At 41.8% G+C, this 14853-nt stretch overlaps 1 protein-coding gene and 1 long non-coding RNA gene across 10 annotated transcripts in view; one reads left to right on the top strand and one right to left on the bottom strand.

The window, feature by feature from the left end:
• Nucleotides 1-243: 243 nt before the first annotated feature.
• Nucleotides 244-3267, top strand: LOC309526711. The gene is made up of 2 exons (XR_014216869.1): nt 244-1154; nt 1201-3267. It is a non-coding gene; the product is annotated as an uncharacterized lncRNA (long non-coding RNA).
• Nucleotides 3051-14853, bottom strand: part of LARP4 (La ribonucleoprotein 4) — a 40873-nt gene continuing 29070 nt past the window's right edge. For all 9 annotated transcript variants that reach the window (XM_082212475.1, XM_082212478.1, XM_082212474.1 and 6 more), the window contains 6 exons: nt 12821-13054; nt 12171-12219; nt 11030-11188; nt 9865-9983; nt 8357-8522; nt 3051-7885 (listed from right to left, as the gene is read on the bottom strand). In XM_082212475.1, coding sequence (XP_082068601.1) covers nt 7544-7885; nt 8357-8522; nt 9865-9983; nt 11030-11188; nt 12171-12219; nt 12821-13054 — 1069 coding nt within the window. In that variant the 3' untranslated portion in view covers nt 3051-7543. The remainder of the gene's footprint in view (nt 7886-8356; nt 8523-9864; nt 9984-11029; nt 11189-12170; nt 12220-12820; nt 13055-14853) is intronic.

The following is a 14853-nucleotide window of genomic DNA, read 5'->3' as shown; positions in this document are numbered from 1 at the left end:
CTCGCACATCAGACTGGGTTGCTCTAGCCACTCTGGGCAGCTTCCAACGTACAGTGGTACCTTGGTTTACGAACTTAATCCATTCCGGAAGTCCGTTCTTAAACCGAAACTGTTCTTGAACAGAGGCAAGCTTTCCCTAATGAGGCTTCCTGCCACCAGCACCTTTGGATTCCATTCTTAGACCGAGGTAAAGTTCTCAAACCGGGACACTACTGCCATTTTTGCAGAGTTTGTAAACCAAATTGTTCGTAAACAGGACTGTTCTTAAACTGAGGTACCACTCTACAGTGGTACCTTGGGTTAAGTACTTAATTCATTCTGGAGGTCCGTTCTTAACCTGAAACTGTTATTAACCTGAAGCACCACTTTAGCTAATGGGGCCTCCTGCTGCCGCTGCGCCACTGGAGCACGATTTCTGTTCTCATCCTGAAGCCAAGTTCTTAACCTGAAGCACTATTTCTGGGTTAGCGGAGTCTGTAACCTGAAGCGTATGTAACCCGAGGTACCACTGTATATAAAACCTAAAACACTAAACATGAGAAGACTTCACTATACAGGGCTGCCTTCAGATGTCTTTGAAAAGTTGTCTAGTTATCTCCTTGACTCGAGGATCGCATGACTCCATACCCTCCAATATTTATTTGATGAAAATAGGGGTGTCATGAGGAAAAGCGGGACATTCCACGATTAAATCAGAATCCAGGAAGGCTTCTGTAAATCCAGAACGGTCCCTGGAAAATAGGGTCTGGGCTCTAGAAGCACTGAAGTGGGTCACCCCACAAGCGTAGCTCAAGTTTGTTTTAGCCCCGGGATTGCTAATGACCAATATTAAGATGAAAGGTCTGCCTTGCATGTTGCTTTATGGAAGTGAGTCGGGGGCATGTTGATCTCCTTGAAGTGACGCCTCAACATCTTCAATACGTGCAAAGTCAAGGAGATTTGGAGCATCACATGGCAGTACAGTTGGGGGAAAAAGATGTGCTCTCCCAAGCCCACATTCCCAGAATGTTCACACTTCTGTTGCAGCGATGTCTACACTGCCTTGGTCACGTCCACAGGCACTCTCATACTCTGTGGCCATCCGACAGGTACAGGATCCAGCCTCCTAGCCAGCATGCTCAATGGTGACATGCATGCAGGAAACCTGACTGGAAGTCAAGGTCGCTTCTGGCAATGCTGTAAGACCAATGCCTACCACAGAAACACAATGCTCAAGAACAGGAATGATTGATCAGGAATTGAGTAAGCAACGTGGGAGGGATTAGCAAGTTGTTAACCTTTTCGGGCCAACACATTTTAGAAAATTGATGAAGTGTCATGGACATGAAAAACCTGGCAAATGCTCATAATCACTCACCTCCAAAAAGTCAAAATATCAATGCCTCTGTAACCACCTTTTTGTGTTTGAAGCAAGCTGCTTTGGGGTGGGGCAGGGGGCCTTGGCAAGCAGCAACTGGGGTGTTCAAGTGCACAGTAGTGCTTGTGGACTCCAGGATTGAGTAGAAAGTATCTTTTATTCCACTTTAATAGACAGGGTTGATATGCGATGTTGTGCGTCTCAATATATTGTCAAAATCACTCACAAACTGCATTTAAATCTCAAACCACTAACTAGATTCCTTTGCTCATTTGAGACTCCTTTGCTTACTCCAGGACAGGAAATTTGTGGTCCTCCAGGTGTGTCGATTCCAGTTCCCATCAGCCAACATAAGTGACAAGTTGTAAAACAGTTATGTATGAAGGTTCCCCATTCCTGGTTTTCATAGTAAGGCTGAAATCAATGCTAATTTGTGTGGTAATGAATCCTCATCTATAAAATGTAGCCAGGAATTGAGGCTTCCCCCAGACTTTTCACACTTTGTGACAAGGTACATGATGGAAACAAATAGGGAAATACTTGAGGAAATGTTTTAATACAAATAACCAAGTTTTGCAACTTATGTTACCTTAATTGTAGAATAATTTTTATACATTATTTGTTCAGGTATGTGTATTTCTTATAGCAAATCAATAAAACTGGCAAACTGATCCCCTTCTGCATGTGAAGACTGGAAAAACCCATATATGCCGTTTTATACAACGCACAAAATAAGCAGCGGGTTTATCACTGCTGTGCCAGTACATTCACAAACCTTTCAATGGAGGTTCCACAAAGAATGTTGTCAAATGGAGTTTGCTTTTCCATAAATCATCAGGCAACGACTAGCAAAAGTGTAAATCTAACAAGCATCTCATGTAGTTGTGGGGAATATTCACTTAGGCTGTCATAGGATGTAGGTCTGTGGTTTCCCCCCCAACTTCCCATAATTTTACAAACACCACAATTCAAAGCAGGGAGGAATGAAGTGACTCAACTCTTCTTACAATCTTTGTGCGGAAAGCCGTGCCATCACCAAGTTGTTTTTGCCCCTCCTGGGGAAGACAGAAAAACCACCCTACTGTTCCCTCCCTCCTTTGCAACAGCCCTCCCTTTCAAACTGAACGATTTTGAGTAGTTGGTGAGGCTCCAACTACATGTAGTTCTATTGTAAAAAAACAACACAGGATAAAAACCAAAGTGAAATAACATCGGTGAGGACAGAAGTCATAGTTTCCATTGTACTGGGTCAGACTGGCCAACTGAAGTATTGGCTTTATGTTTCAGGGTGAAATTTAAAAGAATGAATGCTGTTGACTTATACGTCCTCTATAGCGGGGGGGGGGGCAGATTTATGGTTCTCCAGATGTTCTTGGACTACAACTCCCAAAATCCCCAACCACTGCCCATGCTGACTGGGAGGCAACATCATCTGGAGCGCCACAGGTTAGCCTTCCCAATCTAAAACTATACTCCCGATGTAGTTAATTAACCGTATGGGTAAGAACCAACATCCAAAGTAGCCTGTCTGCCATAACGGCATTTAAGATCCACCTATTTAGGAGTGTCTCAACAATTAGCTTCAGGCATATAGTTCCTGCCCGTCCTTCCGTTTTGATCGGTTAGTGGTTTTGAGTAATAAGTCTTCCACTTATTCGGCATACCAAGTCATTTAGCATCTGGACAAAGGATGTGTGTCTTTTTAAGGTGGATTTTATTATTTCCTTCTAACGGTTATTTCAGTTTCCCATAGCACCTTGGCAATGTCAAAAACAAATACAAATACATGTATAATTTTAACAATTAAGCATGAACCTACTTTACACATTTTTGTTTTAGACAGCTTTGACAACAGGAATAAACCAAACTGACAAAGTAGAGAATCCAGATAATTACTACTTCTTTTTTTTTTTAAACAGAAGTCTCACAGAAAAGTGAGAATATAAATATCAGAAACCAAACTTTTCCAGGAGAGACATAGCTGAGTGGTTTTGACTGAAGAACTGAAACCATTTGTGCACTAGCCAGTTACATCAGAAATATATTTGAGGGGGGGATTTTATCCATGACAATCTTCTGTAAAAAACACACACCCTCCAGCTATTAAATATAAAATTCTTGAAGCTGTTACAGGTTACTTTGAAGACCGATTAGTTTCCATTTAATATCCTCTGAAACCTACATTAATACACTCATCAGATGTCTTCCAGAGTCCAGAGCTGGAGACCCAGCTAACTTTCATCCAAAGAATATTTTTTAAATGAAATGTACCATCCTAAAGGAAACCCACACAAATAATATCTGCTCTCTCTCAAACACACATACATACACACACATAAGAGCATGATAGGCCATTAAAGATTAATGGTAACAATCTTATGTTTCAGAAGGAAATATCAAAAGTTAAAGAAAAAAACCTATTGCATATTTGTTGTAATCACAATTTACAAAAGTTTAAGCTCCCCCAACCCAAAGTGCATTTCTGTTGCATTTTGTCTGTATATAATGCTGCATTTTACAAATTTGAAATCTGTACACATGTAGCAGGTATTTTTTTTCTCTCATGTGAATATTCACTTGGGTAACAGTAAAAAGAGTGAACATATTCAGACATTTAGCCGATATTGATGAAATAGTAAGGCCATAGCTATTTTACTACAATAAAAGCATTGCTTAAGTCACTTAATTGCTACTGATCTGCCCCAGTTTCATCTTTTAAGTTTTCTTCTGGTCAGTAAGATGGGTTTAATTTAACCTACTGCTAAATCTGCATCACACTTTCTGCCAAGCTAAATCAAAAAAAGAAAAGAAAGCCGGAATATTAAGTTCCTTGCCAACGGAGTATCTCCCCCTTTTTTCCCTTCCAGAACATAAGTACAATAATAGGACCCAGAGTTATTTACCAATCCTAAAAACATGAAAGGAGGAAAACTCAGAACACTCATAAAATCACCAACAAATAAGAGTTGAGGAAACTGAAAGCTGTTTGCCATTATAATGAATTATTATTTCAACTGATAAGACTCAACAGGCATGTCTGTCCATTACTGACCTTTAAGGTGAAAGGTAATGGCATTTAGGTAGACAGCTTTGACACTGATGTTTTATGGATGAAATGCAAACATCAGCTTCATCTCCACTGTTTCAATATTTACAATGAAAATGCTTGTTTTGGTTATTTTACCAGTACAGGCTATGCCGGTATATATTACATTCATCCAGTATTTTTTAATAGACAAAGGACAAGGGTTGACATGTTGTTGTTCACTGCCTCAATTTCCCAGTAACTATAAGAATGCTTTGTCCATTAACACTTTAATGCAAAACTATGCAGAAAACAAGCACTGCCACATTCAACATTCTTACAATAAAACAGCAGAATTGCCAGCAGTGAATCCAGTTCTAAAGATGTTATTTCTTGTTTCCAAAGTAATATGGGAAGACTGATGGATGGAGACTCAAGACACTGCCTGAGAATGGACAAGAGCAATAGTGAGCCCAGATAAGTTTCTAATCATGCAATAACTGCAAGAAAAGTTAACAGCACACACTGTTCGCTCTCTTTTTAACAGTTGCATTTACTTAATTATTTCCTCTAAACCTAAAAGTTTATAGTAGAATTGGGGAGGGGGGAGGCTATGTTAATTGAGTTGATAGTTACCAAATATTGAGCCCTCAAGAGTAGCAACTTTACACTGGAAAAAGCTGTTTTTACACACTTAACACATACATTGCACAAGAGCCATAACTCACACTCTCTCTCTCTCTCTCTCACACACACACACACACACACACTCAGGGTGTATAACACATCCCTTCCATAGGTCAAGATTTTTAACCCACAAGAAAGCAATTGTGAGCTCTATTTTTTTAACATCCAAAAGAGCAAAGAGCTACACTTTCAAGTTGATCTGCTTTTGAACAAAGATTCTACCCATACGTGGATACATAACGCAGGGTTAGGTTTCACACACTCACATTGCCAGGTAATTTGTTTTGACTAGCCCCTTTCCAAGCAACTACATTCTCTCTGAATGACAGACAACCATATATATATTTCCAGAATTCCTGTCGGCTCTTATAAATTCAAATACATCTTTAGTTTGTAATGTCACAATACGTGTCTACCCTAAGGATAACTGTCGCAGTTCAACCTTTTTTTCCAATCCAAGTGCAGTAATTAGATTTATGATCTTAAAAAAAAGAATTTTTGAAGTACTCTTCCATACATTTTGCAGCGTTCTTAACACTTTTAAATATTTTTCACCTTTTGTGGGTTATGTCCATACAAAAATAGCATTATGAGTAAACCAAAATGGGTTTCTGTGTTAACAGATGTGATCAATGATTTGTGTAAATTTAAAGACTGCCAAACCCAGCACATGTACTTTAAAATGAGTAATGATTAATAACATGCATAGAAAAAAAGAATATCAACTATGTAAGTACATATACACTTTTCAATCAAATAAAAAAGTGATTGCCAAGCTGAATAATAAGTTAGAGAAATGACAAATCTAACTTTATATATATATTTATATACTTATAAAAATAGATATGAGTGTTCTCAAAGCCATTGATAGAGAATGCCTACTGAGTAAAAATTGCCAAGGGTTATCTGGCTAAGAAAATCAGAAGATGAACATTTTCACAGTTAAATTATTTATCTGCCACTGACATTTTAAAGTTATCACTAGCATATATAAACTAGGATGTGGTAGTATCTCGCAACTGCATTTTCCAGTGTTCACAACTAACAACTTTAGATTTGTTATACTTGCTATTAACTAAAGAAAGGTACACTTTGTTGTTGCAAGATACTTTCCCCTAACACTTTAAAACAGAACCTTGAACCCTAGCATGCAGATTTTGGCAGATTTAACTTGTTGTAGCTTTCCTATTCCTTTTATGACTTACTACAGTTACCAGCTTATAACCCAGACTGCTCGTTACACAATGTTGTTAATCTAATTAACATAAAGCTATGTAAAAATCCTCTCCAATGTTCTCCAGACTAACTTGGAAGTTTCCATGGCTATCACCTCTAAAAAACCGAGGAAACCTAGTTACCAAACTTGCTGTTTTAAAAGTCTGCCCTCTACACAAAACCTGATTTCCAGTATAGTATGAAGTGCTTTTTTCAGTAGAAAGAGCTTTTTCAATATACAGTATCTATCAATGCAAGTCACTCTAGAGGCCCATCCATGTATCATAGCAAGGCCAAACTTCAAACCGACTTGCCTCACTTCTACACAATTAAGCATACTGAAGAGATGAAAATCCAAGGTCATTAAATGTGATACCAAGAAAAGGACTGCTGTACACTTTTTCTGTATTAGTCCTGCATCAGTACTGGAACGACTATTCCAGCTAGACGTGCATAATTCTGTAATAAAGATTTAGAGAAAAATACTAAAGCAGTGGGGGGAAATAAAAATAATGCAATCCCTAATTAGGGGGAAAGCAAGTACAAATTAAAACCTTGCCCACTATTCGTTTACTAATCTTGCTGTTTGTATAATCCAAAGTAAAATAGAGTTTTAAAAGCTGACCAAAATTAGTAAGTTCAAATACTACATTTCCAAAACACAAAATACTACAGTAGTACATTCAGTTATCAGCAGTGACTAAATCATGACGTAACAAGTATGTGGCTACACTCATTCATACTGACCAAGCATGTCAGTTTTGGGGCTGATTTGTAATGCAAGGCCATTAATGGCATACACATCATCCTACAAGCCGTACATTAAATAGATTTAAAAAGTAATTTATAACTTTTACAGAAATGCTTTTTTCAAAAAAGAAAAAAAGGGAAAAAAATATTTTGCCTCTTCTTTCTCCAGGTGAGGAACATGCTATCGTGTGTATGTATTTGTTCCTCATTTTCAACAAACTAATTCATAACCCAAGACTCTACCTTCAGGCAGGAAACCCGCTGCAAATTAAAACAAAAAAAAGTTACAAAAATTATAATCTTTTATCATATTTATATTGATTCAATTCCTCCAGCATTTTATATATCACTTTGAGATGAATATTGGGACCTCTTCAAGCACTCTCACACCGCAAACTCTGTGCTCTTGAATTCAGTGTCCGCTTTCCCCACATTTGAATTTCTCACAGCTGGCCAGTTTCTCCTCTACTGCTCATTAGTCCATAGTTATGATTAAATAAAAAGTTTGATCAATTTTCCTTTGGTGATCGTGGTGGCACGTACTGTTCCTTGCCAACACGCCGAGGCGCTCCCTGAGGAGAAGACCTACGTCCACATTGGCGCCTCTGTTCCCTGATTTTTCCTGCGGCTCCCTTGGGAGGCCCGTTGCCCCTGAAGACCGCAAAGTCCTTAACCCGTCCTTCAGGTTTTTCGCACGCCTTCTCTCCAGCTCTTTCATGGGTGCCGTTTTCTTCTGTTTTGGCAGGAGAGGTTACATTGGTACGCAGCTCCCTAAGCGGCTGAACAGGAACTGGAGCCATCTCTTTTGGGGGTTTCTGGCAGACTTCAGCGTAGCTGAGCTTCCGGGGTTGCTTTGGGTGTCAAAGAGAAAGGTTTTAGTGTGCCAGAATACAAAAGGACAACATGCTGGAGAGCATTTTAAAAGAAAAACCAAGTACAGTGGTACCTTGGGTTAAGTACTTAATTCGTTCTGGAGGCCCGTTCTTAACCTGAACCTGTTCTTAACCTGAACCACCACTTTAGCTAATGGGGCCTCCTGCTGCCACCGCATCGCCAGAGCACGATTTCTGTTCTCATCCTGAAGCAAAGTTCTTAACCTGAGGTAATATTTCTGGGTTAGCGGAGTCTGTAACCTGAAGCGTATGTAACCCGAGGTACCACTGTAGTTTCTCTTCAGTCAATGCAAAAGTTTATTTTATTATTTTTTTCAACAGCCCCCTCCATCCGAACACAAACCTTCACTGCAAATACTGGGGTGAAATTCCCACATTCCCCAAGGCTTGGAGGTGTTTCTTAAAGTCATTGAAAGCAGACACCCTTACCTGTACTGTCACAGTAGGCATCGTGTTCGTACTGGTTGTAGATGAAGTGGCGTTTGTCCTAGGTGATTTTACAGTACTGAGGGGGCACACAGGTGAAGGTGGCGAAGTCTGGCTTGCAACCTCTTTTTGCGCTTGGACCTCTTCCAACTTATCTGGTTGAGTGGCACTGGTAAATCCAATGAGAGTTTGATATTACACCTTGCACAGGAACTAGCTGGGCTTCTTGAAAATGATTTCTTGCATCCAAAGCAATCATTTTCCAGGTATGGGAACATATCTAAAGGCAGGGGGCACAGATTCCATATGCTCCCTTCCCTGTGTGCATGTTGAACGCATCATCACACACAATGCCAGCCCACTCCCACACAATTAATCATAACATCATAGGTCCTGCTCCTTTTTTGTTCTGTTATGCACTAGTCGTATGAGCAACACATTTTTTTCATTGTTTTTATATTCATTTGTCTGACAAACATTAAAATACAATAGCCCAGTTTGCATGGAATGTAAAGCCAAATAAATGGCTTGGCACAAAACAAGCCAATATGTGGGTGGGCCACAAATATGTGGGTGTAGCCACCGCTCTCCTCCCCTGGTCTGGCAGTGCTACCCAGGACTAAGCTATGGTTTGGTTTAGTATAGTATTAGGTCTAAAATCAGGCTCGTGATTTGTCTCACTTCAAACCCCAAGCTGTAGGCAAAGGCTTGTTTCTCGGGTTTACCACCTGTGGCTTTTCTAGGGGAAACAAACTACGAGCCCAGATTCAGACATAACACTAAGCAAACCACGGATTCTCCTTGGTTAACAGAGCAAAACCAGAAGTGTGCTATGGTCTCAATCTTCACTGCAGAAGCTCATCAGCACCAAGTCATTGTTGGCTTAGAATTATGTTTGAACTGGCTCCAAGTGCAACCATGTTCCTCCATTTAATCTGCTTGCTCTTAAGACTCACAAGTGAGCTCTTAGGAATTGTTTACATATTTTAAGGATATTCAGTATAACCAGATATGGGGACCCAGATTACTGCACAGTACCTTTTAAAACAGAATCATCTGTTACCAGGCATCTGAGGAGATAGGCAGCACCATGAACTAGTTCTTACAAACATGAAGAGTACCCAAAGCATTAATCGATTAAAGGAAAAAGGGCAGGGCAGTCTGAGTATAGCTGCAACTTTCACCCATACTATTATCAATATTTGCTGTTGTCTTTCGTTTAACTAAAGGTAAAGGTAAAGGTACCCCTGCCCGAACGGGCCAGTCTTGACAGACTCTGGGGTTTGTGCGCCCATCTCACATCTATAGGCCGGGGGCCAGCACTGTCCGGAGACACTTCTAACTAGCTGCCCTGTAATTTGCTTTCCCCCACGGTTTTCTTTTTATTGATTGCATGTCACTTTGAACAGCCTGCTGGCAGAAAATGCCTCTAGTACTAAAACAAACATAAATATATTTGCCCTTCCCTTTCAATGCAGCTACATAGTTCCAGGTGCAACTTGTCTCCTTACCTTAATCCAGGAACATCAATCTCACAGGGAGAACTGGCACTCATGACAGGCTGAACAGTACTCTGGCCCTGCTCTTCCTGAGTAGATGTTATACAATCGACTGGCAACTCTTTGTTTTCCTAGAGGAAGCAAAAGAAACGATGTTTTCAACAATACAGACTAAGGTAACAACTCACATGAGTCACAGCCACAAACAAGGGGCACACAAACATTTTAAAATATGAATGTCATTCAATCAAGCCCGCAGAGTACATACATTAAAATGCATCCTTTACAAGTTTGTAAAAGCAGCTGCACCTGTCTACTCCAGCACTGCACACACTCAGTCTTGTATTTAAAGCACTAGCCTGGTAGCCACAGTGGCCACAAACTGCATGCAGGTGAGTGAGGGAATTGGCAGAGGAGGGATGGAGCTCTCAGTCCCTCCTATGCTCAAAGAATAGAAAACTAGATATGCCCTCAGAGGAGGCAAGCCATTTCCATACTCAGTACAAACCTAGAGCAAGCTACTGGGGGAGGGGGGGCAGATCTCTTCACAGGACCAGTTACAGGTCTGATGGGGCCTTCAGCAAACTTGTATCTAATGGGTCTCCAACTCTTGTCACTGGGCCCTGTGGCAGGCTTAGCTGATAGCAGTGGCAGGCTCCAAAGCGATGCTACATAGGGGCATGGTGGGAAATTTAAATGGTGGCTATACGCAGGTACCTAGCACTGATTCAGTATAAAAAATAAAGGCAGGCCCGGGGCAAACATCACTGGTGACACCTTCCAGGGCACTGGCCTCCTGACCTTCACTCTCCTTCCCTCTTTTCTGAGCCCCTAAGCAGGCAACTAAACATTTTGCAGGCTACTAACCTGTATGGGCTTATTTACAAGGGTGACTGAAATAATCCTGGCTCAGATTTCTCACCCAGACATTCAGCCCCATTAGATGTAGTGCTCCTGTATGGACCCCTTGGAGCAAGACAAGGTAATGCACAGTGTAGCAAGCATTCCAAGACAGGGGTGCATTTGTTTTATTATCCATCACAGGATTTGGGGCCGGACTGGTGGGAGGCAGCCACTTCCCGCTCTCTTCTAACAATCTGTGCCCTTGTTTAGGACTAGACTCACTCTAACCTCCCCTTCTTGCTCTGAGATTAGGTCAAGCACTGAGATTAGGTACCTTTTCTTTGCTTATTCCTTTAACAACGTCCGACATCCTACTCTCTAAGACTGGGTCCCCTTGTGTTTTTATCATGCTGCCAGGCAATGGAGGGAAATTCGAGGCTAGCAAGTCAAACTTTGGTGTCAAAGTCTTAGTTTCAGCTGAAGGCGGAGGCCGCTAAAAAAGAAGATAACATGTTAATATACGGTGAAGGAGTAACATACTATGCCCCACCCAATCAATATTCAATCCAGAGAAGAAATTGAGTAACACACTTCTTCCCTCCACCCAGATACCCTTGCAAGCCATATTCATGCAATACAGTGAACGGGTTCACACGCAATGCTAAATCAGACTGCGGCTTTCAATGAAAGCATGAGCAAGTAGATTCCTGGATAGAAGATTGCAGTCGTGCTGCTGCTGCACTGCTGTGAGCTATGCCATGATTTGCCTTAGCATGCCATCCACACCCAGGCTCATCATTTGCATCTTCCAGTAAGCCCAAGAACAAACTGTGGTTACACAGCTTGTGGTTTGTCTGGAGACAAACCACAGGCCTGGGTCCAGACGATATGCTAAACCAAGCAAGCCACGACTTCAGGCACAGCAATCGCAGGACCAAAGGAGAAGCAAAAAGCAGCCACAACATCCTCTTCAGAAGCCCCAAGTGCTTGTATTTAGGTATCGCTGTGATCCATATCGGTAAGAAAATATATTCAATGGAAATTGAGAGCAGTATGACTGTGAAATCTAATTCCATTACGTGCAATACAGGTGGGAATGAAGAGAAGGGTCACTGTTTGGGCAGAAGGGACGAATGATCCAAGCCACTATTTTGGAAATGACAGAACCTCTTTTGGCACATGAAGGGCTGTTTTACAGTACAGTGCTACCTCTGGATACAAACAAGATCCCTTCCGGAGCCCCGTTCACATCCAGAGCAGAACGCAACCCGTGTCTGCGCATGCCGCAATTCGCCGCTTCTATGCACGGTGTCATTTTGACCGTCTGTGCATGCGCGAGCGGCGAAACCCAGAAGTACCGCGTTCTGTTATTTCCAGGTTGCCGCAGAGCGCAACCCAAAAACGCTCAACCTGAAGCAACTTCAACCCGAGGTATGACTGTACAAATATTCCTTTTAGTAAGCCCAAAACCTTACCACAAGTCTGTCATCTTCCCGCCTTCTCCGACCTCTGAAAATGTTTCTCCTGTAAATAAGCAAAGGGAAGCTTCCATGAACTTTCTAACTATTTTAAAAGCTGCTAAAACTGTCAACAGCTTATTGATATGATTAAATGCCCACACATCTTTTATTCCCTGTGTTTTATTGGAGTTTGCCTGGTTTTGTGGACACTCTAGAGCTGGCAGAGAGAAGGTTCCTTCAGAAAATTAATAGTAATATCTTTCCAGCACCAGTGTTAATATTGTGGTGGTTTTGGGGACTACTTTAGCTCAATGTTTATCTTTGATGTGTGAGAGGGGGTATTTTCCTTTCTTATTATTCACTTTTAGTCTGCTACTGATTTTGAATATTAAATTTAAGAACAGCATTTATATGAATTTCATTTATTTGTAGAACTTTGTTTTAAGAGTAGCTTTGAGACTTTACTGTAGCAAAATAGTCCCAGGTTCAAATGCTGACAAAATAGAGCACTGGATGCGCTGAGAAAGACCCCTGCCTGACAACAGCTACTACCTGTCAACACAGACATCCTTGGCTAGATAGACCAACGATCTAGCTCATTATAACACAGCTTTATATAGCTGGCAGAAACCTTAAAGCACACCTGTAAATGATGTATTCCTTACCTGCCTCGGCTCATGCCATAATCACCATTTTGCTCTATCTGTGTAGCAGAAGAATCCTTCGGTGAATAGCTTTGATCTTGGTGTCCTGACAATGAGTTTGCTTGCCGTTCCGTTTGGAAGTTCCTTGAGCTGGCTCTGTGCAGTTGTCCATCTCCTATGGACACAGCACTGACTGCGGATGTTACTTCAGCAGAATGTTCAGAACTACTTGACAATCGGAAATGAGGCTTCACGCTGGATATGTAAAATACGTGGACATAAATTAACCCAACAGTACAAAAAGGTGCTCCTGTCAACAAACTAAACTGGCCACCAACACATTAAGAACTAAGGAAGCCTAGTAGTATTTTTTTCCTAATAACAATACAAATCTACATTGGCCACCAGCATCACTACTGTGAATTGACAGAATACAATGTTTGAAAGCAAAAACAAGGCTATTTTTTTACTCAGCATGGTTTTTTGTGCATGTCAAGTTGTGTATCTTTATAATCACTCTAATCCCTTTTCAGGTTCAGCTCAAAAATCCAACCACTCATTTCCTACCTTTAAATGAGCATGCCCCCATTTCCTTTGTCCTCACCTATTCCGAAATTAAAATATAGGGCAAAATAAGGGTCTCCATAATTTTTCTTTTTTTTGGGTGCAATTAATCATGTTAAAACAGATCATTACTTCCCCCTTTTTTTAAATAAAAAAACACTCAGTTTCAATATGCATTGACTCCCTGTATGAATGTGGTACCCAGACAACACTAAGCTTACAGCTTGTAAAATAAGGTCCCCAAATGCAATCATCATTATTTTCACGGGGACATTCCCAAGGGAGCTGAAGAAAGCAATGGTGTGTCAGCTCTTAAACAAAACTTCATTAGATCCTTTAGATCAATCCAATTACCACCCAGTTTCAAATCTTCCGTATCTGGGTAAGGTAATTGAGAGATCGGTTGCTGAACAGCTTGGCAGGTTTCTGGAGGAAACATCGGTTTTATATCCATTTCAGTACGTTTTCCGTCCTGGTTTCAGGACCGAGACGGCTCTGGTCACCCTAACAGATGATCTCCCTAGACAACTGGATCGAGGCGTGTCGGGACTGTTGATTCTTTTAGATTTGTCAGCAGCCTTTGATATGGTCGATCATGATCTTCTGGACAAGCGCCTCACCGACCTGGGGATACAGGGCACAGCCTGACAATGGCTGTGCTCTTTTATCTCTGGTCGGGGACAGAGGGTGGCGCTAGGGAGGGAGATGTCGTCATGCCACTCCTTGGTGTGTGGAGTGCCGCAGGGCGCAATCCTCTCCCCAATGCTTTTTAACATCTTTATGTGCCCCCTTGCCCAGATTGTCTGGAGCTCTGGGCTGGGTTGTCACCAATATGCTGATGACACTCAGCTCTATCTGCTGATGGATGGCCACATCAACTCAGCCCCAGACACACTGACCAGATGCTTAAAGGCTGTGGCTGGATGGTTTTGTGGGAGCCGATTGAAACTAAATCCTTCAAAGACAGAGGTCCTCTGGCTGGGTCGGGATGGCATGGGGATGAGGGACCAACTCGCTTCACTCGCGGGAGCCCAATTAGTGCCAGTGCCTTCTGTTAAGAGTTTGGGTGTAATCCTTGACGCCTCCCTTTCCATGGAGGCGCAGGTTACAACAACAGCTAAGGCGACATTTTTCCATCTTTGCCGCATTAAGCAGTTGGTCCCTTACCTTTCCCACCCTGATCTGGCCACGGCGATCCATGCGATGGTCACCGCCAGGCTTGACTACTGTAATTTGCTCTACACGGGGCTGCCCTTGAAACTGTCCTAGAAACTCCAGTGGGTGCAGAATGCTGCAGCGAGGCTCCTCACGGGGTCCCTGCCATGGGAGCATATTCACCCAGTGCTTTACCAGTTGCACTGGCTCCCGGTGGAGTATAGGCTCATGGTTCAAGGTGCTGGTTTTGACCTTTAAAGGCCTTTGTGGCTTAGGGCCCTCGTATTTACAGAACCGCCTCTCCTGGTATGCCTTGCAGAGGACCTTAATGTCCA

This window comes from Podarcis vaucheri (genome assembly GCF_965113315.1).
Source record: "Podarcis vaucheri genome assembly, chromosome: 2".
Lineage (NCBI taxonomy): Eukaryota > Metazoa > Chordata > Lepidosauria > Squamata > Lacertidae > Podarcis > Podarcis vaucheri.
The sequence above is the reverse complement of the archived record's forward strand: the minus strand, read 5'-3'. Positions and strand labels throughout refer to the sequence as shown.